The sequence below is a fragment of the Thermobia domestica genome, chromosome 6, assembly GCF_964235325.1.
Source record: "Thermobia domestica chromosome 6, izTheDome1.hap1.1, whole genome shotgun sequence".
In the NCBI taxonomy this organism is placed as follows: domain Eukaryota; kingdom Metazoa; phylum Arthropoda; class Insecta; order Zygentoma; family Lepismatidae; genus Thermobia; species Thermobia domestica.
Window position 1 is genome coordinate 37,032,258 of NC_137459.1, and position 16,657 is coordinate 37,048,914.

The 16,657-nt window shown below is 37.6% G+C and overlaps 1 protein-coding gene across 3 annotated transcripts in view; it reads right to left on the reverse strand.

Moving 5' to 3' along the window:
* Window positions 1-9,096: 9,096 nt before the first annotated feature.
* LOC145687941 (mitochondrial tRNA-specific 2-thiouridylase 1) overlaps window positions 9,097-16,657 on the reverse strand; it is a 35,046-nt gene continuing 27,485 nt past the window's right edge. For all 3 annotated transcript variants that reach the window (XM_081761518.1, XM_081761516.1, XM_081761517.1), the window contains exon 8: window positions 9,097-9,330. In XM_081761518.1, coding sequence (XP_081617644.1) covers window positions 9,208-9,330 — 123 coding nt within the window. In that variant the 3' untranslated portion in view covers window positions 9,097-9,207. The remainder of the gene's footprint in view (window positions 9,331-16,657) is intronic.

Below are 16,657 nucleotides of genomic sequence, written 5' to 3' on the forward strand. Positions count from 1 at the left end.
TCAGGAAAATAAATGTACACCTATTCTTCGAGTCTGGCATTCCTGCGCTCCATCCATGGAGAGTATGAGAATTAAATCAATCAAATGTTTACTCAGGAGCAAGAAGAAAAATCTAATCTGAATAAGACATTGCAGAGGGGCACAAGCTGTGAATACGAATAGTGCATAGTGTAAATACAGGACGACACCGAAAGGGAAAGCCAGAAACAGCTGCTAAACGGAGAAAAAAGAGTAAAAATTGTCGAAGTGGGAACATAAAACACAAATAGAACAAACACACCGACAACTAAGCGTTCACTAAGCCATGATCTTGGTGTAGTGATTAAGGTGCTGGCTTACAAATGCAGACAACAGTTCGAATCCCCTACAAGCACATTTTTTAAATTTTTTAACACATATAGCTCATGAGAGATGGTAAAAGAGGTCGTATTTAGTCTTTCGTAGCAATTATTATTGGTAATGTTTAGGACTGATAGTACTTTTTGTCTTTGCGTATTGCTTTTATTCTTGTCTTCATTTCGAAAGAGAATAATATCCGAACAAATGCCACCAAAATTCCTCATATTTTGAATATAAACGCCATTTTCAATTAGTAAAGAACAAAAATTGAACATTCCGACGTAGCTGCAAAAAGTAAAAAAAAAAAAAAAAAAAAAAAAAAACGGAAGTGGAGGGGTTCGAAAACCATACTCATGGTTATTAAAAATACAATTACGATATGCCTTAAACCTCTCGACCATGTTTCTACGTTAACTACTAAGAGGCTTGTGTTTAGGTTAGGCTGGTCAATACGTTTTGCAAAGAGGCGCGGTTTAGCTCTGACGCAGCACAGGTGCGAGAAGGGTGCAAGACACTTTTTCTCTCTCCCTCTGTGTGTCTATCTATCTATCTGTCTGTATATATATAACGCTACTTGTGAATGCCATAACCACCGTAATTTTCAGCGGATTGAGACGAAACTTGTCACAAACATTAATTGTTGAAATATCTTGACTGAGTTCGTTGACCAGAATAATCAGATGAAAATGTTCAAAATGGCGGCCCTTCAAACTCTTAAAAAGTTCCAAGGGAACCAAATTTCGTCCATAAATGGGTGTTCACAAACTTTGAGTAACTTTTCCTCTTTTACTGAAATATTTGTGTGCAGGGACCTATCCTCTTTTATTGAAATATTGGACCCTATTAATCGCCTGAAAAAGGTTCACGCCCTTTCGATACGGTCAGGCATTTTCTTTTGCAGGGGGGGATATTTTCCTATCGGAACAAGATGATTGTTAGTTAGGTTATGAAGTTACACATTGAAAGTGAAGTAATTTGTGAAACGTGTTATTTGAAAGAATAATATAATAAATGCGCTTTCCCCTAACACAGAGAACTGTAAATCATGTATTTCGAGTTCGGGAGCGTGAATGGCGAGGAGTGTTATTTGATTTGCTTTTTAGTAACACATTACATGAAAATGAAATGAAATTTTGAGTTTTACGTCCCACGCTTATGCCGGTTAGGCTAAAGGAGACGGTGATAATGAGTAATGAATGAAATTGTGGAATGAAGAAAGTGGGAGGAAACGGGAGAACCCCGAGAAAACCCACGCACACGGTGTTTGTCCACCACAAAGTTCACTTGGCGGGAGCAGGGTTTGAACCCGAGACCCCTAGCACCAGAGGTGAACGCTCTACCACTGAGCCACCGCGGCCCCTAACACATTGCATTGCAAATAGTGGTAGGCAACATTAGTGCTAAGTAAAACAATAATAATAATAATAATAATAATAATAATAATAGGTGTTGTTTGTGGCAAGGCAATATCTTCCTCAATTCTTCTTCAAACGTAATGATTGTAACGCCATATCTTCCTTACAAACAAAATATTAGCAATTTGTATCGAGAGAACGGTAAATGGTAGAGTGATGGGAGCAACGTTGGACAGTATGCACTCATAGTACTCAGAAAAATAAGCGATTTCAATGCAAAAAGAACGAAGAGTCATTGTCATGGGGCCACGGCAGAGCCCTCTTTAGGCAAAATGTTGATAACTTTTATCGAGAGAACAGGAGGTGATAGTGGGATGGGACCAACGTTGGACACTGTGGACCCATAAGGCGCATCAAAAAAATTTTGGGGGCGCCAGCCAGCCTTACTTATTTCCACATGATAATATAAAATTATATTGTGCGAAATACACACACGAGTTAGCTAGTAATATTTCATATTATTATTATCATTATTATCAACAGCGTCTTTTCATTACGTGTGCATGTTTGACATGAAACCAAAGAGAAGATCCATCATTCGTAGAAAGAATAAGGATAGCCAGTTACTTTAACTGTGAAGGATGGCGAAAAATACGAAAAGAGTGACTACCTGTAGCGAAAAGAAACAATATTTTCTCTCAAATGGATAAAAAAAATCAAGCCAAGATAGATTCGAATTCGCATGAACGGCGCGAAAAGCCAGTGCTTTGTCCACTTTTTGTTTTTCAACTAACTCATCAATCGTGTTTCAGTAACTTATTTATTACTAATTTTACTTGCTACACTCGTTTAACTTGCTTTTTCTAATAACTTATAAGGACAGGGACACGAACGCAGAAACATCGAGGACAGTTAAAAATCATAAAGGCTCTCCCGCCAGGAATCGAACCCGGGACACCGTACACCAAAGGCGCACGTGCTAGTCACTAGACCAGCGGGGAGGGCACCATTCAGCCTCTTTGTCGTTAGGGATTACGATCACTATTTTCTACGGTTTTCATTCCACGGTCAGTCTACGGTTTTCATTCTACCACTTGTGACGTGGAATTAACATATGATAGGTTATAATGGTGTTGTGAATGTTTGTCATGTGTCTGATTGTTTGAAACCAGTGTATACTTAGATAATCGATATTATGTGGGGTTAATTGCATTCATCTATTACTACTTAACTGTCTATGTATGGTATATCTATAAGTGTAGTGTTCTAAGTTTCCCTTCGTAGAACAAAGTTGTTTGAAAGCTCTGGATTAAATGTAATGGAACTGTATAATAGTCTAGGCATGTAACTTTGATGTAGAAATGGAAGCTAGAACTACTGCATGAAGCGTGGAAAGAGGGATCTTTCTTTTTTTCTCTTGAAATGTCTGTAATGCATTGCTTGTTCCGTTCACTGTATCGCTATATGTCCTCGCTGCTTCCTTCAGGCGTTATTCAGCGTGCATCAGTGGAGCCTCTGCATAGCAAAACTCACGAGTGTAATATGCATGATTCACTGTGTAACGCAGTGTTGCAATAACTTCACTTTGTCGTTAACAAATATAGTGCTTTTGCTGTCTTGAATATCAATAAAACTGGTTGTGGAAGAAAATAACAATACGGATCTGCTAAAAGTCTACTTATATAGTTTAATATTGTAGTCTCAATATGGTCCCTCATCCCAAAACTTGTGATTGTTTTCACAGTACACATTTGGGGAGAGAGGGAGTTGTGTAAGTCACAATATTTTGGCATTCGGGATATTAGTGATATGTTTTTCGGATCTTAGAACCTTAGGTGATAACGCTTGCAATTATTACTTTGCTGTTTTATGACTGTTTGTATTCGGCATTCTTATTATGTAAGCGTCTAATTGTCATCTCGTTGATTTGAATGGAAGCACCACACTCTCAGTTCCGGGAGCATCTCTCTCTTCCTCTTCCTTTCTTTCTCTCTCTCTCTGCAATACGCACATTTCTGAAGAAATTTGCCTATCGTAGAGACTCACATGGGCGAAATTCGGGAAAATTTCCAGTTTTTCCGGTCACCACCCTCTGATACAACCAACCCCTGATTAAATATACTTGCTTCCTCATTTTCATTGTCTCACTTTAATAAATTTCACCGAAATTTTTAACTCGTTTTCACTTAACATATTAAACAGGTAATACGTTCTCTTTTACTACCTTTCATGTGCTGTATGCATTATTTAAAAAATAAAAAATATACTACTTGGAGCAGATTTGGACCGCCGTTCTTTGGATTTGTAATCTAGCGCCTTAACTACTACACCAAGATCGTTGCTTGCTAATCCCTTAGTTGGCATATTTGCTGTATTTGTATTTTATTTTCCCACTTCGACAATTTTTTCTCCGTTTAGCAGATGTTTCTGTCTTTCTCTTTCGGTATCACCATTTATTTACACTATACACTATTCATATTCAGAGCTTGTGCCCCTCTGCAATGTCTTATACAGATTAGACTTTTCTTCTTGTCCCTCAGTAAACGTTTGATTGATTTAATTCTCATATTCTCCATGGATGGAGCGCAGGAATGCCAGACTCAAAAAACAGGTGTACATTTATTTTCCTGACAGATAATACAAGGCGTCATTTGGATAGAGAAGAATGGCGGCAATTGAGAAACACACGCTTTTTAATAAATTGTATACTAATACACTACTGAAAAACATGAAACTCATGTCGGTGGACAATCTTGCCCTCTGGCAAATCTTAAATTCATTATTCGATAGTCACATATTGCTGTCATACTATAACCTATTTTTGTTGGTTGTCATACAAGAAGAAATAAACATAAAATTATCATTCTCAATTGTCTTTCCGTTACAAATATGGAACAAATCTTAACCGTACAGTATAAAAATGAATGCATTGAAAAAGTGGAGTACGAGGGGAAAATAAGAAAAACCCATTCTTAACGATTTTTATTTTATGGTGTCAATAGGTAGATGGCAGCATGTTTTCCTGGATATTTATTCATTTGTCTCAGTCCCATGCAAAAACATGTTTTTAGAAGACACGAGAGATGGAAGAACGATGTATGTCCTAACGTTTGCTGAATAAGAACGGTAACAATTTGAATTTGGTAGTTGTGTTTTGATTCCAGTACTGATATGAAAATGTCTTATCAATATCTGCTTTTAAGTGGAAAGATCTGCAGGAAATCTGTACACTTCTAGCCTGGTAGCACTCCGTGATACCAAAACACCGCATCGGAAATGAACTAGGGATGACAGAAACTGGATCCTGAAATATCCGGGTATCCGATTTTCACTGGATGCAGAGCCGAGTAACCTGAATCCGAAATTTTCTGGTCATCTCTAGAATGAATGTAGATGTTTGAAACTTTAAAAGGCTGGTATCTCAGAAGGATGAAAATGTGACTTCCATCGTTATTTCGCCGCATTATTCGCGTGTAATTTTTTATAATGACAATACTACCAAGCTGTTATTTTGCTCCTTTCTCATCTGTGTCCAATACCCCGCCAAATTGTGATGTGATATGCTCGGCAACTTTTCTGTTAGTCGCTAGTGTGTCTGGGTACGGTGTTAAAACTTTTGTTTCCGTAAAGTTGCTGACTGTAAGAGACAAGAGAAGAAATAGTTGCACAACTGTTTTGTCGTCAGTGTGCAGATAAGAGAAAAAGCCTTAGGCTGCCTTTACACTAGGATCTTGTGAGCCGCTCATGTGAACCTGTAGTGTGAAGGCACTGAATACTTCCAAGCCGCTCAAACTATCTCGTGATACCAAAATGGTAGCCATGCTAGAGCCAGAAGAAGCTGCAGCCTCGAACATTTCTTTTCTATTTGTCCTAGTAGATGTTCGTGATTCAAACTACTGTTTTACAGCAGTGGACATTGTTGGATTTGGAAAAAGCTCGAATTAATCTATTTTCTGGGATTCCACTTCTTGGAAAAGATTGAACTGAGGCCAGGTAGACATTCCTGATAAAAACCCTTTACCTGGAAGCGTAGGCCCATCTTTGCCCCACCTGTTTGTAACAGACGAGGCATTTGGTCTTTCAAAATACCTAATGCGATATTATGCCAGTAAGAGCCTGACAATGCAATAAAAGTTTTCAATTACCGTCTTTCTACGACCCGACGATATGTTCAATGCACTTTCGGAATCCTTGGCAATAAGAATAATTCTAGGATCAGGCCACTAAATGTATCATTAGACTTTTGTGTAGATATTATGAAAGCATGTGTGATACTGCATAACTTTATCCGTGTTAGGGACGGTTTTACCTTCGAAGACACTCTCGGCTATGAAGGATTGTATGATGAAGACTTGAGTGTAACAAACACAGAAAATGCAGCCATCTCTGTAGCTAACATTTTTGCCGATTATCTTTCAGCTGTAAGTGAACTGGAATGGCAGTATTCAAGAATACAGACACCTGATAGACCATTTGAATCGATCTCAATCTCTCGAGACGAAACTTTTTCGCAACAGTTTTGATATTTTGTAGCATTAAATTATCACATTTTTCGCATTTATGTTGCATTTGTTTTTTTCAATGTAGCATAAGGTTTTTTTTTCTTTTAATATGGTACTTGTAAACAGGATATTTTCGGTAGTAAGGTGTATCTAATACAAAAATGAGGATATACCTTGATTAGGTGCGCATTCTATCTAATGTATTCACTGGAATAGAGAAATTAATGCAAAAATTGAAACGCTTCCTCTAACCTTACCCTTAATTGAATGATAACGTGCAGCAAGACATTAAATTCTTCTTTTAAGTTTGTTCTTCCGTCAGTAACAATCATCATATATTTGGAAAAATCTCTCGGCATCAACACTCGAGACTGACAACCATATTGAACGTAACAAGCTCACAACAAAAGACCTGTGGTTAACTCTTAAACTGTTTAACAATGATGTAATGTCAACTTCCTTATGCTCACTGTTGTGAACTTCAATAACCTTACTTTTAAATTCACGGTAGGCAACCAACAGCTCATGAACATTTTCACCACAAAACACAGTCAGCGACTTAACAGTTCAGTTTTGTTGATGTCTACATCTTTATGAAGTGAAACAGTTTCTGGATCAAATAACTCGCAGACCTTTTCGTAAACTCTCCACACACAATTGTCGTCACTTGCTTGCGTGTAATTTTGCAGCGTCATCAATACTTTTGATACGCAGATTTTCAACTTTACTTCAACTCCAATCTGGTGAGAAGCACTACGCTTTTTAACTAATTCTGCAGTAGCACACCCAAATTTTCCTGTTTGAGCTAACTCTAATTTATTTCGAAAGTTTTTTTCGTTTTCCCGACAATAAAGTGAGCATAATAGTCCTGGCTGGTCTTAGTAACGCAGAAAGAGACGTTGAAAATCCCAGACAGTGACATCACGTCATGCAATTTTACAGATTTTGTGGAGAACTTAATTTAGCGTCGTGCACGTTTCCGATAAAATACAAAGATTTTTAAGTTAAAATGCCCTTTTTAGTTATTATTAGCAATAATTCTACTTTTTCGCTTTCATTTGCATTTATCGCAAGTAATACCGAATTTCGCAAAAATTCGCGATAATGTAAACGTGATTTCTGGCTCCCAAATGAAAAGTTTGAGGTTTCCTGAAACATATACACTTTTTTTTTTTTTTTTTTTTTAACGTTTCGCACATATCGCATTAGCGAAAAAGTTTCGTCTCTACACATCTGGCCAGCAACTCAAACCATTAGTCACAAAGAACCACTTATGTTCGTATAAAGTATTTGTTGGTTGGTTTGAAGTTTAGTGTCCCGTTCAGCAGAGAGGCTATATGAAACGTGGATATACAGTTTAAGGTCAAATCCGAACCACATTAACTCCTACCTGGAATCGAACCCGGGTCTCACACATCAAAGGCACGTACGCTACCTACGAGTCGCATCCAGAAAGTAACTTTCCCACGCGTCCCATAGCTAGGAAACCGTACGTTGCGCGAAGCAACTGCATGCAGGTGAGAGAGTAAGATCCTAGCATGGCACACACGCCAGAGGATCTTCCCTGGTGCTCTCAGTATCGTCGTGGCAGTGGTTAAAGATGGACGTTTCTAGTCCAGCTCCCGCTGCATGTGAAGTGCGAGCAGTGATAAAGTTTTTGAATGCACAGGGCATAGTGCCGATTGAAATCCATCGTCAGCTGTGCTAGGTCTATGAGCTTAACGTCATGAGCAAGGAGATGGTGTATTGCTGGTGTAGACAATTTGTAGAAGAACGTCAAAATGTGGGTGATGAGGAGCGCAGTGTGGAGGCCAACCGTCATCACAGACGACCTTGTGGACCTTGTTCGGGAACGCATCATGCAGAATCGTCGCTTCACAATAACGGAACTCAGCGGTCAGTTTCCGCAGATTTCCCGCTTCTTATTGCACACCATTGTCACGGAGGTAGGTGCCGAAGCAACTGACTCCAGAACACAAAGCATGGTGCATGCAGTCAGCATTAACATTTTTGCAACGATACCACGGTGAAGTAGAACACTTCTGGACCGGATCTTCACAGAGGATGGAACGTGGATTGCTTCAGGACTCATCGTGCACATTTTGGCGTCCTGCTGCAAACTGTCTATACCAGCAACGCACCATCTGCTTGCTCATGACTTTAGGCCCGTAGACCTGGCACAGCTGACGATGGATTTCAATCGGCGATATGCCCTGTCCATTCAAAAACTACTGTTCGCACTTCACACGCGGCGGTAGCTGGAATAGGAACGTGCATCTTCAACCACTGCCACGACGCTACTGAGAGCACTAGAGAAGTTCCGCTGGCGCATGCGCCATTCTAGAACCTTACTCTCTCACCTGCATGCAGTTGCTTAGTCGCTTCGCGCAACATACGGTTTCCTAGCTATGGGACGCGTGGGAAAGTTACTTTCTGGATGCGCCTCGTATACAATCACAAGGGAGTTCTATAGTATGTTTATATGTTACAGGATTATAAACTTACCGTGTATTATAATCAATTACAACATTGAAGATAAAGTTACATGAAAAAATAAAGTTTTAGGGTGAAAGGAGGTAATTACATACCATGATTCAATTAAGAAAGTCGGGTGCAAAGATTCGTCAGCTTGATCGTAGCCTATAAGAGTCTAAGTAGTAACATATCCGTGAATTTCTCGGGACTATTTTTTTTTTTTTTCATTCTGTCTTCCATCATTCTTTACTTGCATTTATCCTTCCTTTTTTTAAGGGTAAAAATCATAAGAGTGAGACATTAAGTTTAAGATTTCATTTCAAAACTAACTTTATGCAAGTAAAGAAATAATACCATCTTTAAATATCTTTTACGCTCACATTTCAGCATTTCTCTTAGTATTAATGACAAGAAAACATGGAAAGTAATAAGTTAAAATTTTTATTAACAATTTATTTACAATTGATAGACAAAATATCACTGCGATTAAACTAGTTGATCAAGTTACCGGTGTAATTTTACAAATAATATGTTGTTCACAAATTTCTTGCAGTATTTTCTACATATGGATTAGTCTGTCCAAGTGCATATAATGACGGGCCTTGTCGAATTATACGAGCACTTCCGAGGCATTCTTCATTATTGTAAAAGACAGCAAACTGAAAAATTGAAGAAAAAAGTATTAATTTCTACAGTTTAGCAGAAAGAGCCAGTAAACTGACTATAATTTCCACATAGTTACAATATTTTCTCTCTTTGATTTTTAGTTTAGCGTCTCTTTCAGCAGCGAGGCTATATGAGACGTGAACCTACAGCTTAACGTGGGATGCAAACCACATGAGCTTCTTCCGGGAATCGAACCCGGGTCTGCCACGCCAAAGACGCGTACGCTAACCGCGTAGCCACAAGAGAGCTCAATGTCCTCTCTTGGATAATGAATGTTGCTTGGTTGGGCGATTTAAAGATAAATGACTAATATGATGACTTCTGTTTGTAACTGCAAATAACAATAGAACGACGAATATTCAACTAATTATAATTTCTACATTCAAATCTGTTTACTTTTATGTTAAGCTGCTTCTCTTATGAATACATGTTTCCTTATTTTATATTATTTTTTTTCTATTTCATCATATACTATGTAGTATTGTTCAAAAGTGGATTCTTCACAACAGTTTCCTTTAGCAGTAGTTTTTGGTTAAGAAGTCTTTTTAGATATAAAAGTAAGTGGTATACCATTAACAAAAAATACGGTGGTTTTGTCGAAAAAAAAAAACTACTTATGCATAACAAACAAAATTGAAGCTGTGAAGATACTTTCATCTCAGAATGTGAATTGCCAAAGATGTTCTAAAGTATGGACAATAAACTTTGAGGCACTCAAAAATTAATGAATATATAAACGTATTAGTTGGCAGAAGGAAATGCCGAAGCGGACGTGGGAAAAAGTACCGGATATAAAATGAACTACACAAATGATAAGAAAACCGCAAAATTTTTTTCAGCAGACAGAACAAAGAAGAAATGTTACAGAAAAGACCAGGTAACTGAAATGTTTGAGCAGCTGCTGATTTCTTCTTTTAATTATCTGATACCTGGACTACAGTTATACCATATCGAACGCTTAAAATTGCAAATTTTGTTCCAATCAAGTGTTTTGTCCATAATTATTAAGTAATTATCTCTTTATTTTATTTTCAATATACAATTCTGAGAAATTTCTCACTTTATATACACAGTGTATTCAGAAAGTAACTACGCACCTCACACTAATTGTTGGAAATGTTCACTGCAAGCCTCCACGCGTCTCTTCATGTTCTCAAAAACTCTGGCACGTTGTGCCTGTGGAATGTTCTTAGTGAAGTCACGAACAGGAGTTTGGAATGTTGGAAAAATATCTCACCGTATAATCGTGTTCATTTTGTAATTGTGCAGATACATAGCTATCTTCCGAACGAACTATATATAAAGTGAGAAATTTATACATTTATAATTATGTAAAATAAGGGAATAAAGAAAAAAATCCAGGAAGCTTAAACTAAAAGCAAAAGTTATGAAGAATAGTAAGAATTAAGGACAATAATGAGAGAGATTACGATATGGAAAGTAGGTACGAAAAATAAAAGGGAAAAAGAAAAAAAAGGAAAACAAAAGAGAGGAACAACAACGTGTATGGGAAACGGAGTGGCTGAAGTCTGGTGGAATCTTGATTGGTTAATGACATCAGCGTCAAGGCTATTTGTCCCAGACACAAAAAGACCAATGCTCTATGCACCTACTCACAAAAGAACTTACAAAATAAAAATAAGAATTCTAGAACGGGTAAATCGAATATAAGCTTTATGAAATCAGAATTTACTACATACATATATATAAATTAAAATGCAGGCCGTGAAAAAGCTAAAAGAATAAATAACAATAAAATATATCGGCCACCGCACTAAACGTTCTCACTCCAATTCCTTAAATTAAATTATGTTGTCTTGCACTTAATAATGAAACATTTTCTTGTGAAATACGAACAGAATTACAAGGCGTTTTGGAAAACTTCGCGTAAAGCAAACTCATTCCCCAAAGTAAACTACCACTTACAGATTTTTCCACAAGAAATGACTTAGGGATATTAATGAAGTCTTTGTTTTATAAAATAATAAAAAAAAAATCGCATGAGGGTCAATCCATACGAAGTGGTCCAGAGATGGTTGCTCGACCATCTCCAAAATTTATAAAACTTTGAGTGTAACGAACCTTTTGTATGAGAAGATCAATAACACTATTCACATTGTCGTATGTACAAGTGTTCCTGAATGGTGGCCATCTTTGTTGTCGGTGGAGTGCTATTTTTTGCACTTCCAAGCGTTTACGAAAACTACAGTTGCTCAGGACGTACGTATCACACAAACTCCAAACAAAAACGAATGTTTAGAGGAGAGACTGAGGTACACGGAGAATATATACTCTTGCTTTTAAATAAATATGCAGGGTTGCAAACCAATATACGAAATCATTAGAAAAAGTACAGAAAACTACATTTTTAAAGGTGCTGTATTTTGGAATGGCATAAAGTCGGGGGTTCCTAAATTTTGTACTGATTACTATTGCTTGTGAAGAGTCTGTAGAAATATCCACACAAATGATACTACTGGCATCGTAGATTTATGGGGGTCCGAAAGTTGAACTTTGATTTTTATGCCATGTTTGGGGCATAATATCTCAGGAGGGCAAAGGGTTAAAAATTGCTGCTTAGGCCACAAAGAAATTCTGTACGTGAATAAACTATTGCAAAAAAAAAAAAAAAAAAAAAAAAAAAAAAAAAAAAAAATCATGACTGATATTACATGGAGAAAAATATGAGGACATGGTAAAAGCGCGAAGAAAGTAGGTGCGTGACAATGGTCGTAGTCCGGAAAAATTTAAATGTTTTGATATGTCTCATGCTAAATCTCAAAACCTGTAGTGTAGTTTTTACCATGTCCTCACTCTTTTCTGCATGTATCATCAGTCATGATTTTTTTTTTGTTTTGTTTTGTTTTGTTTTGTTTATACAATAGTTTATTCACATACGTAATTTCTTTGTGGCCTAAGCAGCAATTTTTAACACTTTGCCCTCCTGAGATATTATGCACCAAACATGGCATAAAAATCATAAAGTTCAACTTTCGGACCCCCATAAATCTACGATGCCAGTAGTATCATTTGTGTGGATATTTCTACAGACTCTTCACAAGCAATAGTAATCAGTACAAAATTTATGAACCCCCGACTTTATGCCATTCCAAAATACAGCCCCTTTAAAAGTGTAGTTTTCTGTACTTTTTCTAATGATTTCATATATTGATTTGCAACCCTGCATATTTATTTAGAAGCAAGAGTATATATTCTCCGTGTACCTCAGTCTCTCCAATAAACATTCGTTTTTGTTTGGAGTTCGTCTGATACGTACGTCCTGAGCAACTGTAGTTTTCGTAAACGCTTGGAAGTGCAAAAAATAGCACTCCACCGACAACAAAGATGGCCGCCATTCAGGAACACTTGTATATACGACAATGTGAATAGTGTTATTGATCTTCTACCCCTCGTAGATTTTTTCAAGACAAATTACTTATACGACATGATGGGGCTGTTTTTGAGAAAATTGCAATTTTTTATTTTTATCCTTAAGTAAACTATCCTTATTTTTAAAGGTAGGAAGAAAATTCGAAAAGTTTTCTGGCGAATCAGATAAAAACCTTTAAGTTTAAAAGAAAATACATAACAAGACAAATATAACTAAAAGCATACTATTAATAATAATAACAGAATATAACAGATAAGTACTACAAAGAAATTCTTCAGAGTACGTTGACTATTGTAACCACACGAATACAAGTGAGAATACAGTCCCTATAAACAGCGTTATCCCCCCCAAATCTGACTAATGGTGTTAGACAGTCCAAATTGTTCTCTGGCTTTATAATCTTTCCGATATTTTTCGCAATATGGACGGATGATGTCACGCAGTAACTAGGAATGTGTGTGTGAAGTAAGGGTGTCTGAGATGTCAGCGCGTCAGGATTAATTTATCTACGCGACTAGTACTTTAGACGTCTACCACTTGCTCAAAGTTATACCGAATGGGGATTACTTTTGTTGCCCTGGTTCCGATCTACTTGCCATTGACAGCATTCGCTGAAGAAAACAGCTAAAGATATCTCAGCACCGGGCATAATACGCCAATGCAACGGCTGTGAATTCGGCGTTCTTGGCTGGTGTGTCAACATGCTCAATTTCTCCGGATGCCATGTCCCGGCACCCAAAAGATAATGCAGTCTTTTTTTGTTGTAGCTGATGGCATATTACAAGAATGGTTTGCGCGAGGGTGTGTTTACTAAAGATATTCTAGTCTTCCAAGGGCGCTTGCAAGTCAGTACAGATAACACACAGCATAGCAAAAGCTCAAACGCATGGTCGAGATCCTTTACTGTTAGTTCAGCAGACAATACTGACCCCAAAAAATTATGTAGAGTGAACTATGAGCTCTCCTGGCCCATAACAAAGGCACAGCCAACAGAATTGTCACTTTTCGAACTGTTCGTATACAACACATTAAAACTGGGATACTGATCTGGCAACAGTCCAAATTCTTGCTGTTATTTCTGGATAATTCTGTGCTGACTGGCGTGTGACAACCAAAGTCGAGCTTTCATAGAGCCAACAGCCGTGGTAGAACAGCACAATCGTGTAACAAAGACACGGCCATACAAATTCGTCTGCGACGAAATTCTCATAAGCACAAGTGTACCATGGGCATGTTGCGCGAGGACATGCTGCACACCGATCGTAAATCTTGCCCGACAGTGGGAAGTTTCTAGGGATTGTCAGAAATACAACGCCTATGGGCTGTATAAATTCTGAAAAATCTCTCACAACAACACTCTAATTACTCGTTTGTTTCAGTATCAAGGCTAGCAACACCACTGGTAAGAAAAGTATCAATACCTAGCCAAATTCCTAGGTGATGAAGAGAATCAGGTTGTTTCAGCAGAGAGGAATAAGCAGACGAGACGACCGTAGTCTGGTATTAGTTTTCCCCTCCAGTAGTCTTAAGCAGTGGTTCTCAACCGTGATGTGGAGCAGTACCGTAAGATGTGTCGCGAAATTTGAGAATTTAATGTACCAATTATAGTTAGAATCAATTTTCAGACAGACTGTGCCAGTCAGCGGCAGCGACAATGCCCAGTACTACACAAACTCACTACTCCATAGAAGCTTATCGTCTTACAATATTATTAGTGGCATACACCATGGGATTTCGGAGTTTTAGCATCCTTGGGCAATATATTATGGAAAATAAACATTGTTACACAAATATATAGGGTGTTTCAAAACAACACAAACAACGTTCGGGAGGTGATCCCTGACACCAAGATAAGATGAAAAGTATGGACCAACCTGGGTGCACAAATGCTTCCTTTCGGAGTTACAGGCTGCCAAAAACATGAAAAATTGGATTTTAAAAGACCATAGCTCCAATACTTTGGGATCTACCATAGTCGGGTCAAGACTTCATTTAGGAACTAGTATGTGTCCTATCAAAATATCTATATTTCAGAATACTGTGATACTTCCGCAATAATTTTTATAGAGTTAGTTGGTGAGTACTTCAAATTATATGTCCGTAGCCAAACTGCCTCTACAAAAATTGTTGTGTGAGTACCTTAGGGTTCTGAAACATGTATTTCTGGATAGCACACATATTAGTTCCTAAGTAAAGTCTTGACCCGACTACAGCAGGTCCCATGGTTTCGGAGCTATCAACCTTCAAAGTTCATATTTTCATGTTTTCCGCAGCCTATAACTCCGAAAGGAGGCATTTCTGCGCCCAATTTGGTCTATACTTTTCGTCTTATCTTGGTGTCAGGAATCACCTACCAAACGTTTTCGGTGTTGTTTGAAACATCCTGTATATATAAAACATGCGTGTCCTAAAATATGACATTGAGTGCGTGAATCCCTCCTTGAAAGTGCGCACGACACTGAATTTTATAATTTATATTATTTTAGTAGAAAATCAAACAAGTGTGTTGCGATGTCGTAGGCATACTGTAAAATGTGTCGTCAATCAAGAAAGGTTGGGAACCACTCACTGGTCTTAACGACCAGCCACTTCCATTGGCTTTCTCCCTTTCCACAAAATCTTGTCCACCTTTCATCTTGTAACAGTATCACGTGATTGAATTTGAATATGTCGTCCAACTGAATCGTCACAGCTACTTTTCTGTTACTCTATGAAAAATCAAGGAGTCAACCGTTTTTTCTTTACACCATATTCTCTATAGCCGTGGTTTCTAATCTGGGGAGGTGTGAAGAGTGAGCACGGGAGCGCAAGCTACTGACAGAAATAAACTTCATTCGTAAGTACAAATATTATGAATACTAAAACAAAGAGTCATTAAACTAAATACCATAAAAACACTAAATAACTATTGAGTAGGAACTGTGGTTCCATTAAGAATAAAGTAACACACAAAAAAAAAAAAAAAAAAAAAAAAAAAAAAAACTGCTGCATCACAATAACATGCAGAACTTTTGCTAGAAATAAAGTTAAATTGGTGAGAATTATTATTATTATTGATGATGATTTGAGAATTCAATGCTGCGTCGGAAATAGCAAACGAGATCCGATCAACAACTAACGGGGTTGTGTGTGTGGAGAGGGGGGACGTGAAGTATACAGGGTTCAAGAAGGGGGCGCCAGGTAAATAAGGTTGGGTATAATTGTTCTATAGGTTCGTGTTCAATTCAACTTTTACATATTTCTGTTCATTTCTAATCTATTTTTTTCCACTTCCTTGTCTGATGAAGCATTCAACGAAAAAAATGAAAATGAAATCTTTGAGTTTTACGTCCCACGGTTATGCCTGCTAGGCTAAAGGAGACGGTGAAGATGAAAAATGAATGAAATGGTGGAATGAAGAAAGTGGGAGGAAACGGGAGAACCCCGAGAAAACCCACGCACACGGTGTTTGTCCATCACAAAGTTCACTTGGCGGGGGCTGGGATCGAACCCGGAACCCCAAGAAGCGTTCAACGAAAGTGCGTATAATTTACTTGTTTAGTACGATGTTTTCACTATTTTGTGTTACGTGTTTTATGTATTATGAACTTGCTATAGTTAAGTGAATTTATAACTTCTTGGCCTGTATAAAATCTGTTGGGTCTGGGTGAATCAGTTTTTCTACGTCTTCCTTTTTTCTCCCTCTAAAAAGTGAGGGTTTTTTTAGTGTTACTTCGTATTTTTGCGTAACATTCCATCTAGTGCTGCTAATGGATTCTTCGAATATTCGTTACTCGAAAAATTCTTCGAATTATTTATTCGAATAATTATTCGGATAACAAACAATTATTCGAACAAAAAATAATTATTCCAAGATCGAACGAATACTCGAATACGAACAAAAATTATACGAATAACCAATATTTGAAGAATTATTCGACTAATTATAA